The sequence below is a fragment of the Ochlerotatus camptorhynchus genome, unplaced genomic scaffold (assembly GCF_037179485.1).
Source record: "Ochlerotatus camptorhynchus isolate MF236.1 unplaced genomic scaffold, CSIRO-AGI_Acam_v1.1 ptg000165l, whole genome shotgun sequence".
In the NCBI taxonomy this organism is placed as follows: Eukaryota; Metazoa; Arthropoda; class Insecta; order Diptera; family Culicidae; genus Ochlerotatus; species Ochlerotatus camptorhynchus.
The window spans coordinates 141096-162072 of record NW_027040655.1 but is presented as its reverse complement, the minus strand read 5'-3'; the positions used below and the strand labels follow the sequence as shown (position 1 = coordinate 162072).

The 20977-nt window shown below is 40.9% G+C and overlaps 1 protein-coding gene across 5 annotated transcripts in view; it reads left to right on the top strand.

Moving 5' to 3' along the window:
- Positions 1–20977, top strand: part of LOC135701495 (fibrous sheath CABYR-binding protein-like) — a 292932-nt gene that overhangs the window by 270455 nt on the left and 1500 nt on the right. For 4 of the 5 annotated variants that reach the window (XM_065222303.1, XM_065222304.1, XM_065222301.1 and 1 more), the window contains 2 exons: positions 2451–4859; positions 9313–9462. In XM_065222303.1, the coding sequence (XP_065078375.1) occupies positions 2451–4859; positions 9313–9462 (2559 nt within the window). Of the gene's footprint in view, positions 1–302; positions 693–2450; positions 4860–9312; positions 9463–20977 lie in introns of those variants that run through there. The other variant, XM_065222305.1, reaches the window with a different exon arrangement.

Below are 20977 nucleotides of genomic sequence, written 5' to 3'. Positions count from 1 at the left end.
GCGCATAGGGAATCGTGGTGTGACCAAACTGCCGTACCTCCCGGCACTCAACTCCCACGTCCTCCCGGGCTTCTTGGCCTGACATGACGTTGTTCGTTTCCTTCTGACTATACTATACACATATCCAAGGCGCGCAACGCCCGGCAGTTTTTCTTCTTCGGACGTTCAGGTATTTGTTGTTGTGATACGTAGCGCTGCTGGTATGGTGGTGACACGACGCAACCGCAAACCCGTACACGCTGCCATATAAATTAAATTGTACGCCGGTTGCACTAGTTCAGTTTCTACTAAGCCTTTAACGAGTCTAGGAGAAGAACACACAGGATCTCAACGGAGATTTGAATTGAGAGAGCAAGCCAAATAAGTCCCTTCAACAAGGAGTCCAGTGTTGTGCGCGCAGAAGAATCAAGATATATGTCCTGAAACAAAGACATTGCGAATCGTGTGCAATTTGTGGCGTGCCTTCTGATAAACTGTGGTCAATAATCTGTGATAAGAGGAAAAGGACTGACTGAAGGAACTGAAGGTGTGATTTCGAAGGAAGTTACATCTATTAGTCGGAAGTGTGCATTTAGGATTTTCTTTGGACCCAAAGAAAACCACTAAAAAAAACCGTCAAAATTTTGTTGGTAATAGTGATCAGTGTTGTTGTTTGCTGTTTAACTGCATATTTCGTGATGGGCGCTGTTAAGGTGAATATTCATGCTTCGGAAGCATTTGAGTTGTGGAGTTGTTGCAAAGTTAGAATTATTGTTAAAGTGAGCTGCAAGCTGGTTGGAGAAACGGATTGATGCTGAATGGAGCTGTTATTTGTTCGAATAAGGATCGATCAATTCCATTGAGTCAACAAATGAAAACCAGTGAATGGAAGATATGAGATAATTATTAGTGACTCTGAATCTTCGATAATAAAATGTTGCGACGTTTACTACCTACACAGTGTTCAAATGGATTTATCTCGAACTCTTAAGTTTTTAGCTTCTATTTACTATACAAATCTGTAAACTAACCTTTCTTCATTGTGAAAACGTTCTCTCAAGAAAATAACTTCCTAGTTGTGGTGCACAACATTTTGTTATATAACAACTTATGATTTTTCCATAAAATACTTCATTAAAATTTTGAGTGCTATTTAGGTTGCAACAATTTCTATGTTAAGTGATTTTTGTATTGTCTCTTTCAGAGTCTATTTTTTAAATTTAGTGATTATTTTATTCTTCATTCCTACCGTGGAATATTTTGCTCGTAAAATTTGAACTTTTCAAACTCATGGTTTACAGTGATTGTTTGCGTTTTTTTAACTTACTAACTATTATTGGATTTTATTTTACCAATTTGAATAATTATGTTAAATCACAAAAAAAAGATTACATAATAAAAAAAATATTTAAAATTTAGTGAAACTGACTAATAATTAGACGCATGCAGATTGCAACGGTTCATAGTTCTTGATTGATGTCGAATTTCCCCACATTTAAAACTCTGTAAGGAGGGCATTCCGATCCTATCTACTCGCGCATTAATACCTTGTTACTTGTCCGGCTCATCAGCTCCAAATTTAGTGAAATCCATTCTTTTGACCATAACCTAGCCAATCGAGTTTGTAAATTAATTAACCGATTAACGCCCAATGATCAATTTATAGATCATCATTTTTTTTTCCTTTATCATGTCTTAATGGAAATTGGGAATGTAAATTATGTTTTTAACATAACTAAAATGATCTTTGGAATATCCTTAACATCATGTTTTCAAATAGTGTGAGCATAATTCTTGGGTTACTTGGGCTTTAACAGGTTAATGTATTAATGGCAGTATGACATCAAAGAGGCTGACAAAATTGTCAGATTTAAGTTATTTGAAATCAACCGGATATGGTTACCAAAAATTTAGGTTATAAGAGCATCTTCTTTTACCTCCTAGCTTAACCCGTTTGAGAAGCTACTTTGGTCAACGCAACCACAACGGAAATATCTAATTTATTAAATAACCCCATATTTAGCCATCTTTGATAGACGCACGTTGCAATTGATTTAATTCTTTTTAGAAAGTCCTATTTGGATCAACCATTTAATGCCCCATGCTTCGGCAGCGTCTTAGCCAGATTTATGTCTCGTAGGTGGTCTGGCGTGCACATGGCTATAATTCATTTAACACGACAGACCATCGTTTCCCTAAACGATTCCCACATTATATTGCCAACTTCCTGCCATGATGCAGTAAGCCAGCTTGCCATTTGCTTCCATATTCTCAACTCAAACTGAATCGCATTTGGTAAGATCGTGTGGGTGGGTGTAGGAAATTTTCCTATTACCAGCTTTCCTTTCGTGGGTGACCGAAGCAAACTTGTCTGTCTATCTGTCTACCATTCCATCCCGCCTAACGGCGACATCGGTGAACCGTTTCTAATTGCAGCTCCTTTCTTTTGTTTTTTTCCTCTTTGATTGCAGCCAACTGAGGATGCTGCTGCAGCTGCCGCGGCCGCTGCCCCAGCGACGAGCGCCACCGAGACGAAAACCGAGGCCGAAGTTGTCCCCGAAGTCGTGAAAGCGGTTGAGGAATCAACCGTGGAAGCCGTCGTCGCCTCGCCCGCCCAAGAGACTGCCCCTGCCACTGCGGAAACCACCCCGGCCACCGAAACTGCCCCCGCTCCAGCTGCTGAAGCTCCCGCCCCGGTCCCAGCCGTTGAGAACGGCAAACCGGAAGAGAAGAAGGTAGAAGAGAAAAAGCCAGCCCCCGTCGCCCCCGTCGCAGAACCGGAATCGGTGCAGGAAATCGAAAAAGTGGTCGAACCGGCCGTTGTTGAGGTAAACAAAGCAAAAGAAGTCGAACAGACGCCACCGGCGGCGGAGGTAGCCGCCGTTCAGACTGAAACCAAATCCGAACCTATTGTTGTTGAGCAAAAAGAGAAACCAGTAACCGAAGTAGTATGCGACAAACCGACAGCGGAGGCGGCGGCGGTGGCGACGGAAGCTGCACCGGTAGTGGCCGAAGTCGTTGCTGAAACCGCTTCTGCTGAACCGGTTGTCGTCGCTGATAATGGTGATAGCACGCCTCCACCTCCTCTGCCCTCCATTCCTCCTCCCTCCCAGGTGATGGTATTTGCAGAAGCTTCCATGTCCCAGGGTACTACCGAACCCGAACCCGATTCCCTGAATTCGATCCCGGAACCGTCCCCCTTGCCGGAAGTTCAGCAGGAAAAGAAACAAGAAGAACAGGTTGCTGTGGTAGAAGAGAAGGCCGTTTCAGCTCCAGTTGAGGCTACTCCGGCTCCAGTTGAGGCTGCTCCAGCTCCAGTTGAGACTGCAGTAGCGGAAGAACCAGTCGCCGAGAAGAAGGTCGAAGAGAAACCAGTCGAAGCGACTCCAGTACCAGCCGTCACCGAGGAAGTCAAGAAGGAAGAGGTTCCAGTTCCGGTGGTTGAAGAGAAAGTCGTCGAGAAAGTAGTTGAAGCAGTGCAAGCCGCTGTCCCGGTTGCAGAAAAGGTCGCTGAACTAAAGGAAACCGTCTCGGAGGTTGTCGATCAGATTCTGGACAAAGCCGTCGAAAAGGTTGAGGAACAGGTTGCGGCCCCAGTCGCCGAAGAGCCGAAGCCAGTTGAAGCACCCAAGGAAGAGGCCAAGGTTGAGGAAAAACCAGTGGACGCCGCACCTGCGCCAGTGGAAGAAAAACCTGCCCCGGTTGAAGAAAAGCCCATTGTTCCGGTGGAAGAGAAGCCGGTTGAAGCCACACCAGCTCCAGTAGAGGAAAAACCCACCCCAGTTGAAGAGAAGCCAGTTGAAGCCGCTCCAGCTCTAGTGGAGGAGAAACCCGCCCCAGTGGAAGAGAAGCCAGTTGAGCAAGCGCCAGCCCCACTGGAGGAAAAGCCAGCTCCAGTAGAACAAAAGCCAGTCGAACCAACGCCAGCTCCTGTCGAAGAGAAACCCGTTGAAAAGGTGACAGCTCCAGTGGAGGAAAAGTCCGCCCCAGTTGAGGAGAAGCCAGTTGAAGCCGTCCTAGCTCCAGTGGAGGAGAAACCAGTTGAGCAAGCGCCTGCCCCAGTTGAGGAAAAGCCAGCTCCAGTTGAGGAAAAGCCAGTCGAACCAACGCCAGCTCCTGTCGAAGAGAAACCCATTGAAAAGGTGACAGCTCCTGTAGAGGAAGCAAAACCAGTGGAAGAGAAGCCCGCCCCGGTGGAAGAAGCAAAACCAGTCGAACTTGTCCCAGCGCCTGAACCCCTCTCGGAATCCGACGAAATCAGCAACACAATTGACGATCTGCCACCGCCACCACCACCACCAGCCACCGACGATGAGCCGGCGCTAGATTCGCTTCCCTCGCCGCTTCCCACGATTGCAGCTGCCGCACCAGCCGATGCTACCGCCGCCGACGAACAGAATCTCTCCGTCGATATTTCCTCTCCACTTCCACAGAACTCGCTCGAATCTCTTCCATCACCGCCCACTCTGTCCCAGAGTGATGCCATGAGCTTACCTCCCCCGCCAGAATCTCCCTCCGCCACACTGACCTCGCTGGAGGCCACTGAACAGCCACTTCCCGCTGCTCCCGTTTCCGAACCTTCTGCACTTCCCACGCCTCCAGAATCCGCCCCGGTAACCACCTCCGAATCACAGCCAGAGACTCAGGCCCCGGTCGTAGTAGCGGAAGAGAAGCCAGTAGTGGAAGAGACGACGACATCGACGGCGGCGGTAGAGAAAACACCCGTGACAGAAAAACAGGTGACGGTGGCGGCGGCGACGACGACGGCGGCAGTAGCACCAGCACCAAGCAAGAAAGAAGATCAGGTGGTTGAAGAGAAGGAAAAACTAGAGGCGCCGGCGCCGCAGCCAACCGAAGCAACGGAGATTGTCGTCAAAAAGGTGAATACCATTTCTTAAAATCAGCCAATCAAACCAACCAGATTCGATACCCTTCCGGTATTCAGCTCGTCTCTTTTTCCCTTGCATTTTTTTTTTCCGAGTTGTGATTTTTTTTTTATTAAACTAGTTTTTAACAATCATTTCTAAATAGTGCCATTTGTTTCTTGTTTTGTATATTTGCCAACCACCACCACCACCATCTACTATGTCTCAAATCTTCCCGAACAGGCTCAGGAACACATCGTTCTGATATTTGTTTCTTTTCATTTATTTGTTTTCGCTTCCTACTTTTGGTTGTACATTACATTCAATGGATTTTGATTGGATCCGGTTTTTCTTCTTCTGTTGTTTATATTTTATAATGATTAGATGGGAAATTCTTGACTCTACAAGTCTGCTGGTTGTGTGAATTGTCTTCTACCGTTTCTCCTCGGACATATCTCGCGGTTGAGTGCACAATCCAATCAAGACTCCTGCGAACTTTATTTTGCAAAATTTGTGTTCTATTTCACGTCTTTCGTTTAGGAGTTTGATTTTTGTTGTTTTCAGTTTTTTTTTTCTGGTAGTTCGATGGTACACTGAATTATATCGACTGGCTGAGTTGTTGAATTTGTCGTGATTCCTTCAGATGTTGTTCCAGAGAGACTGAACCTGGAAACGCAAAACTCTCAAGGCACTGAAAGGTAGAAGACCTCAGACCCAACTTTCGAATGAGCTCCCAAAAAAATGTTTCCTACGGTTTCGTACGCAACAGGTCTTGAGCATCACAAGAACTCTAGAAATATATCCATGAAAAGAGGTTCCTATGATGATTTAAAAAAAAAACTATCAGAAAAACCGGCAGATGTTCAGAATTGATCATAATGTGCAGAAATCTAAATTCTGGTTGAGATGTTCATGTTCCAGAATAACAAATCGTTCAACAAAAAATTCAAAAACCTACATTTCCATGCATTGCTTCGGAGTCCCCTTTAAAATGATCTCAAACAAGCCTTGTTTGGTTGCAATACTATTCAAGGTGAATCAAGTAGTTGACTCCTTCAGAATGGTCTAAAAAGGCCTTTAAAACAAACCTCCAGGGAGAATTCTTAAAGGCCGCCTCCAATAAACTTAAATCTTTTTTGGAACTAACTTTCTAGTCATTTGGATTAATTTGGAGATTTTCTAGCGTTGTTTTGGAGATCCCTTGGACGTACCGTGGGGACTAGCCATGGAGATACATTGGAGAGGCCTTAGAAGATACTGGCCCAAGAGGCAACCTGGAGGTTCTCAGAACTTGCCCTGATGGATATCAAGATCATCTCTGGAGACTCTCGTAATTTACTCTTCAGTCAATTGGACTTCCAATGTTCTGGAGGTCTTCTAGGTTTGCTCTAGAATCTATATAAATCTGCTCTGGAAGTCCTCTGGGCTTGCCCTGGAGGATTTATGGACTTGTTGTGAAGACTCTATGAGCTTAACCTGGTGATCCTTTGACTTAGAGTGTTCATTTTAAAAATTCCCGGGATGAGATGTTTTCATTCTTTTTTATCCTGTATGGGATTTCTCTTGAGGTTTTCTGGACTTGATGCTAGAACTGTCTGGTCTGGCCCAGTTTAGGAAAGCCTGGAACATAATTCTTGTTTGGATGTTCAGTATCATTTGTAGAATTTGGACTTTAAGCTGGAGATCTTTGGATTCATCATGGAGATCCACTTGTCCTCTAGCAAATGTTTGCTTGTGTTGGAGTTGTTTGTAGGGTAACGGAGCCTATATTCGGCCTATGCTCCTATTTTGGGCCTAACCTTAAAACTCAGGATTGAAACAACTTGTCACTGATTTTCAAATGCTAATGAGATATTATGCAATTCATTCTGTTTCATTTTAGCATTAATATCTGGCAAAAGTTTAGGCGAAAATAGGCTTCGTAACCCTACTGCAAGGGACTTTCCTTCAACGACTTCTAAACTTGACTTCGTCCAATAAACTTCAATCCTACCTCAATGCACGTTCTGCCCTTGTCGTAGAGATCATAAAACTTTATCCTGTGGTCCTTTAAATTTGCTCTGCTGGTACTCTGTGTTTACCTTGGAGATCCTTTAGACTTTTTTGAGATACTCTGGAGATCATTTAGACTTACACTAGAGACGCTGGAGATCTTCCAGCCTTGATTGGATTTACCATGAAGATTGCACATGTCTTGGAGGTTTTCAGGGCTTGAACAGATACTTCCTAGACTTAACCTAGAGGTCTATAGTATTGAGGTATTAACCTGTTCTATACTCATCTGGGCACCGCTAATGTTGCTCTGTAACTTATTTTGATTTTCTCTGTATGGAGGTGTTCTGGGTTTGCTTTATAGGCTTTGTGACATTAACATACAAGTCCCTTACTTAGGAGGTTCTTTCGATGTGTCGTGGAGACCTTGTGAACTTGAACTCTAAATCCTCTGAATTTGATCTAGAGGTAGGTTCTCTGGACTAGAGAATCCTGTTCGGGGTTTCTCGGGAAACTGGATCCTTTACTCTGGGACTTGTTCTGAATACCCTCTGGACTCAACCTGAAGGACGTTTGGAGTTGTTTGTACCTTCTCCTCAAGGATTTCGGGACTTAAAGATCTCGGAAGTACCAAGGAGTACAAGGAGTTTTGATCTTATGATGCTCAGAGTACATTATCCCTTTACTGCCGGAACATGGGACAGTTTAGGGTGTATTGGAGTGATCCTTTACAAACTATCGCAACTTAAAATAATCATTGCCTATATTATTTTTAGTATGCTTGAATGTGCTTTATTGAATCACAGCCAATCAGTTTCCTCCCATTCTGCTCGATCTTCAGAATAGCCAGGATATTGTTCTGCCGATCAGCACATCCGTTGCACGATTCACAATGATGCTTGATAACGAAAGCTAACTTGAAAAATGGCGTTCAAATATGCTTAAATTTACCGTTGAACCTTTCGATTATATAATAATGTTGTAGAAATACGACTCTATCAACCCAGATCCTTATAATTCAGTGTACATTGTATCATACTTAAAGTTCAATTTTTTTTTCAATTGTTTCATCCTAGCTAATCTTGAGTTAGTCTAGAGTCGTTGCAATAGTATGCGAATGTTCTATATTTATAAAGGTTTCATAGTTTGTTTGGTATTGTATCGACCGAGCCATTAGGATTTTTACAGAATGTTAATCTCATCCAATCATCCAGCCGAAGACGACATTCATCTCTGTTAGTGATCAGTGTGCATTGTTCTCTTACCTAATTATCTCTCGATCGAAATAGTTCAATAGACATATAATTAGATTAGAATGCATTATAGAGGCTAGAAGCTAATCACAATAGTCGTTGTTTGTAAGTGCCGCAGCTGCTGCGATCCGTTGTAATAAGCCTAATTCGTGTGCGTTTCATTCACTGTGCAACCGCTAACTCTCTCTCTCTGCTGGATCATGTTTGCCATAAAAAAATAAAACAGTAAGACGAAGGAAAACGCAAAGCAGCCGATATAACACCAAAACAAAGTAAGGAGCCGAAACAGAGAATGCACCTACTTCCGCGCGCTACCATCGTGTTGGCATCTTTGGAGTTTCCGCGTTTGAAGCGCCGATGTCTTCCTAATCCTACGTGTCTCTACGTGTGCGTCATTGTTCTAGTGCAAGCGACTTTTATCCTTTCCTTTAACCGTCTAATTCCGACGAATCCGAATCATAACTGCAAGTAACTAACTACCGGAAAAAAGCCTTCCCATCCCATAAATAGTTGTACCGCTTGTACCGTGTTATCCCAATGAAATGTGAAATCCTCAGACCTTCCCACGACACGATTCGATCCCTTTATTCCCAAAACGCTTTTAAATGTTTCCAACGAAAGTATAAATAACACTTTTGTTAAAATTCCGTTACCAAATAAGCAAACTAAGTTCACCTTGATTCCAAACTAAGAGCATTACTACAATTATTATTCGTACGGAATTTCTAAACACAGAGCTTGCCTAACTCTTCGCTGCTCACTTGAATTAATGTATCTACATATTACCTGCTAGTTTTGTAAGTGGTTGCGGACTACTCAGTAGCTAATTAACACCCAAATCGATCAAAACGAAGCATTATTAATAAACTGTTTAATGTTGTGTAGTTCTTGTTCATCCTAGAGAGTGCTACCTATTAGTAGTGAACTTCTATCCTCGCAAATCAAAATCCATCCCTCACACGAGAGTTTGCTGCCAACAACTCACATTCCCTTCTCTCATTACCTATATTATAAACCATAGCAAATTGTAGCGAAAATTGTACATAACTTAGTGCACCCGCACCTCACCGTTGGTTTTTTTTTTCTCTCTCTTTCTCGTTCTCTTTCCCTCTCATACTGTCTTCATCACCTCCTCTGACCACTCTGACACTGCCACACCTCGTGTGTCTGTCGACTTCCATATCACAACGTCTCCTCCGCTATTGTGTGAATTACAAAAACAGCAAAACGGAACCGCCGCCGTCGAGAATGGAACCACGGAGAACGGAACGACCGAAAATGGCACGGCAGCTGCAGTGGAAAACGGCCAGAACGGCGTGCACGAGACGTCCACCACGGAGAGCATGAACGGTGATACCGCACACAAAAAGGAGGTGAGTTGATTTAGCATCTTTACGGAATCAGGGGATGAAAGTCCTGTTTCAGAGAGGATGATTTCTAAATGGAAGTACACATTTTAGATAGACATTGTTCCTTCACATGAAAAAATATATTACAATCGTTCACCAAGGCGATCACTCAAATAAACATGTTCCATTTAGCAAAAAATAGGGGTACGCATATTCCGCATTTGTCGAAGTCCAAAAACTATTTTCATGTTCTACCTTCCACTTTCCAAAATTCGGCTTACTTAACGAGGGTGGTAAGTGAACCAGGAAGACCAGAAAAATGTCGGAAATTTTGTTTTACCAGGAAAAAACCGTGAATTTTTAAGCAAAACCTGGCCCGATAACGTGGGTATATCACCTTTTCGTGGTACGTTACGGGATGTAAGATCTACCACCGATTCCTAGTCTTGACTACTTCAAACTAGGGGAACAGGATTTTAAAGTAATCCAAGGAACACATCTTAGTCCTTGTTACTTTTTATGCCTTGTTGATAGTGACAAGACTCGGCTTTGCCTACCGAGGATGATCTTGAAACAAGGCAAAAAAATGAGTTAGTTAGTCTTCATCTATGTGATTCCTAATCTTCTCTTCGTTGTTCCCTAGTTTGAAGTGGTTAAGACTAGGGTTCTGATGCATGGTCGTTATCGGTGTCATACCTTAATTTTGTTGCTAAGGAATCCAATTTTGACTGACAAAGGGGTGCGCTTTTGGAGGGTGTTTCAACACTCCGAAGGGTATAAATAGCGGGACCTTTCAATTGGGTTCTTTCAGGGTATTGAGGTAAATGCATATTCGTAATCTGCATTAAAAATTGAACCCAAACCCAAAATTTGATCAATTTTGGTACACTGGAACTATTTTAAATAAGAACGATTACATTTGCAAAAATCAACTCATTAGCGCCCCTCGGTTTCACTTTGTATGGGAGCGAGCTGTCAGTTTGTCAGTTTAGTGTCAAACAGTGAAGTTGTTATTTTGATTTAAATCTTGATTTAAAAATCGAGATGAAAGTTTGTTGGTTCGAAAAAAATATCGCTGTGCTCAAAAAACGAAGCTCTGTCAGATGATATATAAAAACCGATATATTTTTCAAAATTAAAGAACCCAATTAGAGTCGGATTCTTGCGATAAATGCAAGAGTGGTAACTGTCAAAAAATCGAATACTTCATCATTTCTCAATAGTGATGGAGTAATACCAATACGACATGCACTAAAATAAGGACACGGGATATACTACAACAAATCAATTTACTGGTCGCAGTAGTGTTAGGTCCCGAACAGAGGAAAAAAAAGCAAAACCAGGAAAATAATAATTTACAGATGCATGTCGGTTTGAAATGATGACGTTACTATTAGAATAACCAAACGAACCGTCAAACGGTGAACCAAACGAGCAAAGTAAATAAACATTATTGTTCGATCAATTCACCATAAAGGAGTATTGTTCTCAATGATGAAAAAAGTTTTTAATTATTTTCACGAAATATTTGATATCTGTTATTTATTTTTGATTCAATTAAATACAACATTTATTAGTGATGAAAAACAATTTAGAATCGGAACGTTTTATTCAGTTTTATGGTAATAAAAATGATTACGCTGCAAGCAAAACAGTAAAATATGACAAAAAATATACTGTCATGGAGCGACTGTCATACTTGACTTGATCGAACTTTGTACGGCTCATAGATTCTCAGCCTCTTTTTATTCAGCTCCGGTCGAACGTTCAAATTTTCTCAACAGCATTGCGGCTCTTTATGAAAGGCATTTGAAGCCACTCGAAGAAACATGGTTGCCAGTTACATTGCCAAAAGATCCCTCAAAAACCGTGCTGCTGTTTTGATAGAAATTTTCTTTGCGCGTCTCTATCAACGTCTCTGGTTCGCATGACAACACATAAAATATCAAAACAACAATTCAGGTGGAAGTTCGCAAGATAAATTGAAGAAATCTTGAAATATTTGAATAGAAAAATAAATTAAAACTGCTTTTCAGCGCATTGGCAACCAATCTATGGACTACTACACTATTTCATTTCATGAGGACACCCGTCTCCACAATTATTTAGTAGATTCGAGGGTTACATGTGGTTCCAGTATAGCCTGATTGATACAATTGATAATCCAGCGGATCGGGTCGATTGCATCAAGAGGGATCGATCTGTCTTCAACCGAGGCTTCGAAGAATGATAGTTATTATCCGGTTGTGTTTATGTTTGACTGCTGTGGATGTTGCTTCTTCTTATTTGTGAAATGTCGATGAATGCTAAGATATATGAGAATCAGCAATATTCAGCGCAACTTTGCTTTATGTTCTCAGTACAAACACAATGAAAGCTCATAGATCAGTGCACGGTCCCTAACCTCACAATTTGGTCTTGTTGTATCCCTTTCATTTAACACCAGAGTAAAAGTGATGGCAACAGATAACTACGAATGTGTACCGAAACAAACCATCTACGTGCACTGATCTTGTTTTCGGTGCTGGATACGTGATTGACAAGAGAAAGTGCGAGCTTTCATTAGATTTCGTTGTTAAATGAAAACTGTTACCCTTTTTTACCGTACACGATGCCTCCGGTAAAATGTGTAGCGGAAAATTGGCAATGTTTGAAAAATCATTGCTCTACAATTTATCGATAGATTTAAAGTAGGTAGTTTCAGATGGTGCCAATAAATTTTAAATTTGTCAATAAATGGCTGAGCTATGATTTTTCAAACATTGCAAGTTTGCCGTTACACATTTTACCGAGGCTTCGGGTTCGGAGTGTTAATGACATATAAATGCCAATATCGCTAAGGACCAATGTACCCATTTAGTTAAACCAGGATTAAGGCTTGAGCGGAGGTCAAAAAATTGGCCTTAAGCCGCTTGATTACAATAGACGTTAGCTAAGTGGAAAACCTTGGACTGAAACAAATACTCAGTTAATGGATATTTATTTGTCAAAATTTACTTTCAATTTGTTGACATGAGCCGGATGGGCACTGATGTATTTTAAATATGTTTTATTATCAGGTTTGACACATTATATGCATTTTAGTTAGCGATTGTCCTTTGACTGGTGAAAAGTCGACACAACTCAGCGAACGTTGAATATACGTAATGGAATAATTATTTTACTTCTGTTTTTTTTCAAAACAGTTTAGTTTGCATACGAAGCATATAATTTGAAGTATTTCACTAAATACATATATAATATACATACAAGACATTTCTCTCATATAGAAGTATTAAAGAAAATCTGCAAAACTGATAGATTTAAAGCTTTGTTCAAAAACCACGAATTTTTGTAGAAGAAACCAGGAAAACCGGGTAAAAACCAGGAATTTAAAATCAGACATTCACTTGCCACCCTGTTAATGTCTGATGGGGCAAGAGTGCCACTCCTCAAATCTCTTATCTATTTTTTGTAACTGCAATAGGGCAAGATTGTCAACCCCTATCTAATCTAATTCAAACGCAGCCAGTACGAGAAAGCATTCTGGAAAATGATTAGGTTAGATGAGGTCTAATCATTCTTCTTGTCTAATTGATGTTTACAGCATATCCGAGATATGATATAAACATCAATACGGCCAGGCCTACTGCGTTGTATTTGCCCCAAAGATGATTCTTGGAAATAAATGGAAACATTTCTTGAATCTACAGGGGTGGAAGGATGCGTGGACATACCGTACCAAAGGCTCCTAGTTATACTGAGTTGTGTGTAATGTGTAAATATTTGTACAATATTGAAGAATCATAAAATAATGCAATGGAAGGATCTTACCGAATTTTTGGCTTCCACCGGCTTAAATGCCCCTAATTTGGGCCCATACATAAATTCAGCAATCGACTATATTTTCAATGGCGACCAAAAATATACATTTGTACCGTCCCAATGACGCGTTCATCCAGATAAAATTGATAAATAGCAGATTTTTAGCGATGGGCCCAATCTTAGATCCATAGGCCAACATTAGAGCCATTTCCCCTATGTATTTTTTTAGATGTTTTGCCGTACGCAGCATGAGAACTTACTAGCGAAGTGGTTTACACACATTTCTACCAAATTAACTGTCCAAAGTTGCGGTTTAGAAACAATTCAAATTCTATGAATTTTCTAAGTTTTAGTTAGAGTGAATGTGGAGAAAATGTTTCCATGTTATTCCGCTTGTATGCTTTCCACTATGTTATTATTCCACTTGAGATCATTCATGAATCATGATGAAGTCTACAGAATGCGAAAGAGTGGGTAGGGTTTTGATCTTTTTTTTTCCTCTGTTCGGGACCTAACACTACTGCGACCAGTAAATTGATCTATTGTAGTATATCCCGTGTCCTTAGTTTAGTGTATGTCGTATTACTCCATCACTATTGAGAAATGATGAAGTATTCGATTTTTTTTACAGTTGCCACTCTTGCATTTATCGCAAGGATCCGATTGAAAGGTCCCGCTATTTATACCCTTCGGAGTGTTGAAACACCCTCCAAAGGCGCGCCCCTTTGTCAGTCAAAATTGGATTCCTTAGCAACAAAATTAAGGTATGACACCGATAATGACCATGCATCAGAACCCTAGTCTTAACCACTTCAAACTAGTGAACAACGAAGAGAAGATTAGGAATCACATACATAGATGAAGACAACTAACTCATTTTTTTTGCCTTGTTTCAAGATCATCCTCGGTAGACAAAGCCGAGTCTTGTCACTATCAACAAGGCATAAAAAGTAACAAGGACTAAGATGTGTTCCTTGGATAACTGAAAAATCCTGTTCCCGTAGTTTGAAGTAGTCAGGACTAGGAATCGGTGGTAGATCTTACATCCCGTAACGTACCACGAAAAGGTGATCTACCTACGTTACGGGGCAGAGTTTTGATCTTATTTCCGTCCTACTAAGCACAACTCGCGCTTTACCTTCCTTTCTTGAACGAAACACAACAAATGAAATGTTTCTATCAAGGATGACTTCTAAATTTATTCCCCTTTCCATGAGTACCGTTGAATTTGATAAAGAGCCACAAATTGTTGAGATATTGTTAAAAATCTAACACTGCTTCTTGATTCCAAATTCGTCCTACGAGTTTTAATTCCGCCCAAATGCATTGAAACGCCATTGGATTTTCTTCGTCCTATGGATGATGGTTGAAAAAAACGAGTTTGCTAGGAGCGCTTCTTTAGTTTTGATAACAATGAGTGTAAATATTCACACAATACGCTCTAATAGGCTTTGTGTTGTAGCTCGTGAACTAACGCATCGGTACAAACGTATTACTGATTTGTGCACGGTGATGTTTTCTGCTCAATAGAACGGAAATAGACGATTACGACGAAGTAGCGCTCTACGCTATTAATTGTTTCACTTGTAATCCCACTCCGTATCTTTCCGTAAGTTCCAGCAAGACTTGTTTCACATACCTACACTGAGGAAATAATTCGTTCAAATTCCATACGAAATGTTTATGGAATCTAACCAAAAGAATTTATTCTGAATTTCATTCGATAGAAATATGAACGCGCGCCTCTGTTATCATTTATGTTTTTTTTTGCAATAGACAAATATGGATTTCATAAATGTGTCGTATGAAAATGATACGTTATGAGTATGAAATTTACGTTTCATTCGTATGAATTAGAAACGAGAGGAACACGAAAAGCAATCGAATCAACTATGAAATTCACTGTAGCATTGTGGTTTTTTTCCTTGCAAATTAATTATCAACATCTAAGCAGTCATATTCATTTTATAAACCAAGAAAAATAAACGTTGAAGCGCTGTATTTTAGTTTTTGTATTATAATCAACATCACTCAAAAATTAACTTTAAAATTTTAAGCGCCGGGACTACAATGTGCCTGGCTATTGACGCCACTGGTTCCAACTTTAACTCAGTTACGTCCGTTATCGCAACAGGATTGCAGTAACCGCAGTATTTTTATATTAGACAGATTCTGTGGATAAATTCATACTAAATACTTGAAATAATCTTTATATTACCTTCTTAAGTTTTGCTCTAGCCATTCAACAATTCACGTCATTATTTAACATTATTTAGAATTCAGCGTTTTTACTTCTCAATACAGCACAAGTTTCCGCCGGAACTTTAACATAAGCTAGCAATTTCGACTCGTACGCCATATTGTTTTGTTAGGAACAAATCATACGAGCGTTTCATACGAACGACGTATGATTTTAGCACACAAGATCAACTCATAAAGTTCATTGCAGCCTCGTTTGAAATTTAGACTCATTTCGTATGGGAATTATTTTTGAGTTATGTAATTTTCATAAGCATGCTATGAATACCATACGTGTCGTATGAAACTATTTCCATAGCTCAAAATGCTTGTTCATACGAATCATATTATGAAAATCGTAATTCTAGTTTCCTCAGTGTAGGGTAGAGCGCTACTTCGTCGTAATCGTCCATTTCCGTTCTATCGAGCATAAAACATCAGTATAATCAATGATTTCACCGTGCACAAATCAGTAATACGTTTGTACCGATAAGTTAGTTCACAAGCTACAACACAAAGCCTATTTGAGCGTATTGTGTGAATATTTACACTCATTGTTCTCAAAACAAAAGAAGCGCTCCTAGCAAACACGCTTTTTCTACCTTCATCCGTAAGACGAAGAAAATCCAGTGGCGTTTCAATGCGTTTGGACGAAATTGAAACTCGTAGGACGAATTTAGAATCAAGAAGCATACTTAGATTTTATCAATATCTCAACAATGTGTGGTTCTTTATCAAATTCAACGGTACCTAATGAAAGAGGAATAAATTTAGAAGTCATCTTTGATAGAAACATTTCATTTACTGTTAAAACCCGTTCAAGAAATAGGGGTTAAGCATGGTTTGTCCTTAGTAGGACGGAAATTAGATCAAAAACCCTACCTGCTGACTAAGGAATTTGGGAAGCACTGTTTGTAGTGTACCGGTTTTGCAGTATCATTCCTACGATCTGCCACTTTCCTTAACTTCTCTGGGTAATCCACGAAATTGGATCCATCATCGCTGTCATCGCTCTCATCTTCGCCAGCAATAGCGATGTCCAATGCACGAAGTGCCTTTCTATACTATTGGTTTCTTGAACGGATGAATTATCCTCAAGACTATCCATTAGCGTTACATCCTCATGAGCACCACATTCCTTGGTCGCTGCAGATGTAGGCTCATTGTAGAAGCTTGCCCTTTCGCTGATACAAGTGGCGTCCCGTAACCTCACTTTTTACCTGTGCCCCAACCAGTGTTGGGAAAATATCAAAAAATCAAATCTCACCAACGCCCAAGATCACGCTTGATTTTTGTAGACAAAAATCAACAAGCAAACTACTGCGGTTGATTTTGCAAGCTGTGATATCGCAGCTCGAAATATCAAGCTAACAAAACTCACCAACTGCAAATCTCACCAAACTGTGGTGAGATTGAGTTTAATGATTTTTGCTTTACACCCGAATGCAACCGAAACTTCCATAACGGCTTGCAGAAGTCCCTTCGCGTCTGCCATCGGTGAAGATTAAAAAGAGATAGCAAACTATTCTTTCTCTTTCTAAGAAAACGATGTGCAATGGAATCATTTTTGTTTCGAGTCAACTCTCAGCTTGATGTTTGCACGTTGTGAATAGTCTCGCAATATCAAAGGAGCTTGTAAAATCAATTTCAAGCATGATATTTTGTTCCAATATCACTCGTGATATTGATTTCTGATTTTGCCAACACTGGCCCCAACTTTCAAAACCAGATTTAATGCCATATTTATACTCGAATCGGTTGAAAAATACTCTCAATCTTCTAGTTTTACTCGATATCTGTCCATTGCAAGCAATATTTTAATAATTGTTTATGTTTTGAGAGTTGGTGCACAGGTAGATTGAGGTTAAGAAAACACCACTGGCTGATACTGATCATAACGCTGATGTACTGACATGTTCATTGGTCCAGAATAATCTTCCTCATCTATACCGCCCGTTCCAAGTCCGTCGAGCACCTGTCAATCAACGGTTTCTCACCTCCGAAACCAACCGGATTCTTTAGTGATGAGGTGTCCTGCTCTACCTATAATCCCATATTCAGTCCCATATGGAAAAAGTAGGCATTGGGAAAATGGCAGTTGAAGTTACGAAGTGCAATTCCCATGTTTACAGTTGTCATTTTCGCATTTATCGCAAGGATCCGACTCTAATTGAAAGGTCCCGCTATTTATACCCTTCGGAATGTTGAAACACCCTCCAAAGGCGCGACAAAGGGTCAGTCAAAATTGGTTTCCTTAACAACAAAATTAGGGAATGACATTGATAATGACCATGTATCAAAACCCTAGTCTTAACCACTTCAAACTAGGGAACAACGAATAGAAGATTAGGAATCACATAGATGAAGACTAACTAACTCATTTTTTCCTTGCTCAGGATCATCCTCGGTGGACAAAGCCGAGTCTTGTCACCATCAACAAGGCATAAAAAGTAACAAGGACTAAGATGTGTTCCTTGGATTACTGAAAAATCCTGTTTCCCTAGTTTGAAGTAGTCAGGACTAGGAATCGGTGGTAGATCTTACATCCCGTAACGTACCACGAAAAGGTGATCTACCCACGTTACGGGGCAAAAGTCATAATTAATTAATTGACAACTTTTCCAAGATAACATCAGTTACAATGAAGCTTGCATGTGTTTGTTATATCAGCTATAATTTGGCGATCCAAAAAGCAGAACTGTAACTTGACCTCTGGACGATCTAATTTCAGGATGGGACTGATATACGATTACTTTGATTTATAGCGAATTCGTTTATCATCGGGGTTAACACCAGTTCCAACCCATTGCGAAACCGAACTTTTTGTCACTGTGAACCTCAGCCTAAGCAAGGTTTTTAAAAACAAACGAGCCAACTGACGTTTGTCAGAAAACAAGCAAACCCAATCTTGACCCGATCCATGTTGGAACGGAATAATAAACGAATTCGGTATTAATGGGACAAACTGACTTAGCGGCGCCGGTGGTGTAGTGGTAAGCGTGAATACCTCTCACCCCAGCAGGCCTGGGTTCAATCCCAGTCGGCGCCGCCGGGATGTTCTGAGGCATAACATCTCTGATCACGGAAAGAAAAGCCATTGCTCCCCGGTTCATGAGTTGATGGGTCGATAGGTAGGGTCCAGGTGTGGGAGCTGCCTTCCTGGCGTCGGTAGCATTGGTGCTTAGCACGGAAAACAAGATCGACGTAAAACAAATCAAAGAAAAAAAAAAGACAAACTGACTTGACGTTGTTTTCACAGTTTTCATGATCAAAGTCCGTAGTTTTATCCCGCAATATGAAAGTAGATGTAAATTGATAGTTGATAACGTTGTTATCTTAAAATTGACGAATATCCATGTGGGACTGATATGCGATTATAGGCAGAACTCCATTGAGTAATTGATTTTAGTTCAACGATTATTTGCTGGCCAAAAGTATATTGGAGTTTGAATCATCTTTATCATCCTGGAGGACCATTGAAAAATCCTGCCCTTCTATGGACACATTTTCTTTGCCAACCATGACGACCGTTCTACAAACGACAGTTCAATTTTGCGAGTCGTAGTTATCGAAATTACAATCGTTTTCTCTATAATCGACACGTGAGACGCGCACGGAAGCGAACCTTCGCACGAATCCGAAAAGTTTTTGCTCGTTTGTCAACTGCTAACGGAAGGAATCCGGGTTACCTTGTTCCATGTTTCTCGGGAATGACTCGGCTAATAGCGTAAAGCTGGGTTTAGACAGGGCAGGTCAATTGATCAAGTCGGTTGAATTCAACTGACTTGAACGCGAATTGAACGTGTAAACCATGCCATTCAACTGTCTTTATCAACTCACTTGAACTGAAAAAAGTTGAACCAGGTTCAACTTTTCAAGCCAATTGAATTCAACTGAGTTGATCATTTCTAGAGAAAAAGGCGACTTGTTTGCTCGTCATTTCAAGCAAGTGTTCCACGATTTCTCCGCTTCGCCGACACAAGTGCTGGATGCTACTGTTGGGATGCCACGTGATGTGTTTAGTTTCGATATTCCGCGCATTTCAGAAGACATGGTGATAGCTGCAACACGCAAACTGAAGCTCTCGTTTGCCAACAGGAACTGACGGAATTCCGTCATCAGTTCTAAAACGTTGTGTAGCTAATCTCTGCCTTTCACTTGCGTGGCTATTCAATCTCTCGGCACAGCAATGTGAGTTCCCCTGCCGCTGGAAACTTTCGTATCAGCTCCCAGTCTACAAAAAAGGCGATTAACGGAATGTCGCAAATTATCGTGGAATCACTTCCCTTTGTTGTGTGTCTGTTCAAAACTGTTCGAGATTATCATAAATGATACTCTGTTCGCGTGCTGCCCAAATTTTAATCGAGACTGAACAACACGGCTTTTACCGGAAGCGCTCCGTGTCCACGAACCTGGTGCAGTTTACTTCTAACTGTTTGAGATGCATGGATTCAGGATGGCAGGTCGATGCTGCGTATATGGATCTAAAAGATGCATTTGACACGATGGATCATAATGCCTTGCTTGCCAAGCTGGAGATACTCGGCGTCTCATCAACGGCTGTGGATTAGTTCAGATCATACTTGGTAAATCGCTATGTACGGGTTAAGATTGGCGCGTCGGAATCGGATGTTTTCTCATACAACTCGGGAGTTCCGCAAGGCACTAACCTAGGACCGCTACTGTTTTCAATGTTTTTTTTAAAACGACGTCGCCTTTCTGATACCATCAGGATGCCGCGTTTTCTATGCACACTATATGAAAATCTACAAAGTTTTTAAATGTTGGGTTCTCCAGAATATGTTAGGTATTTTTCTGACTGGTGCTCAAGAAATTTGATGAGTGTAAGGCATCGAAAAATGTAACATTATTTCCTATCACCGAAAAATCGAACCAATCATGTTTGACTATGTTCTCTACGGACGCTTTCTTGCTCGTGTAGAGCACATAAAGGATCTCGGCGTTACCTTGGACTGCAGGCTCGCTTTCAGAATCGACTACAATGACTAAGCTAATCGACAATTATTGGGCTTTATTTTCAAAATTGCCGACGTCAGGTCACTCTACTGCTCGCTTGTGCGATCCTTATTCTAGATAAACATGTCAAAAGGTCCTATCTGCTTTGATCGATTCTCTTCATCGACTTTCTCTTTCGTCAATAACTCAGCTGCAAAACCTTTCCCTGTTGTATTTGACGTTTTGGACGCTAGATAAGAACCTCCTTTATCAAACTATGTGGTAGAATTAGCGCGAAATCTGTTTGCATAGCAGTAGGTAGTTATGGAAGGAGAAAGTCGATGAAGAGAATCGATCAAAGCAGATAGGACCATTTGAAATGTTCATCGAGTAATGGAGTCAAGTTTAGGGGGCTTATTACGGATGTCACTTCACGGTGAGAAGTTGTCACTTGTCGTCTCGGTGTAGTGACTCCCATTTAATTTGTACGGCAATCACGGCTCTTATTCTCAATATCACTTCCTTGTCACCGTGTAGTGAC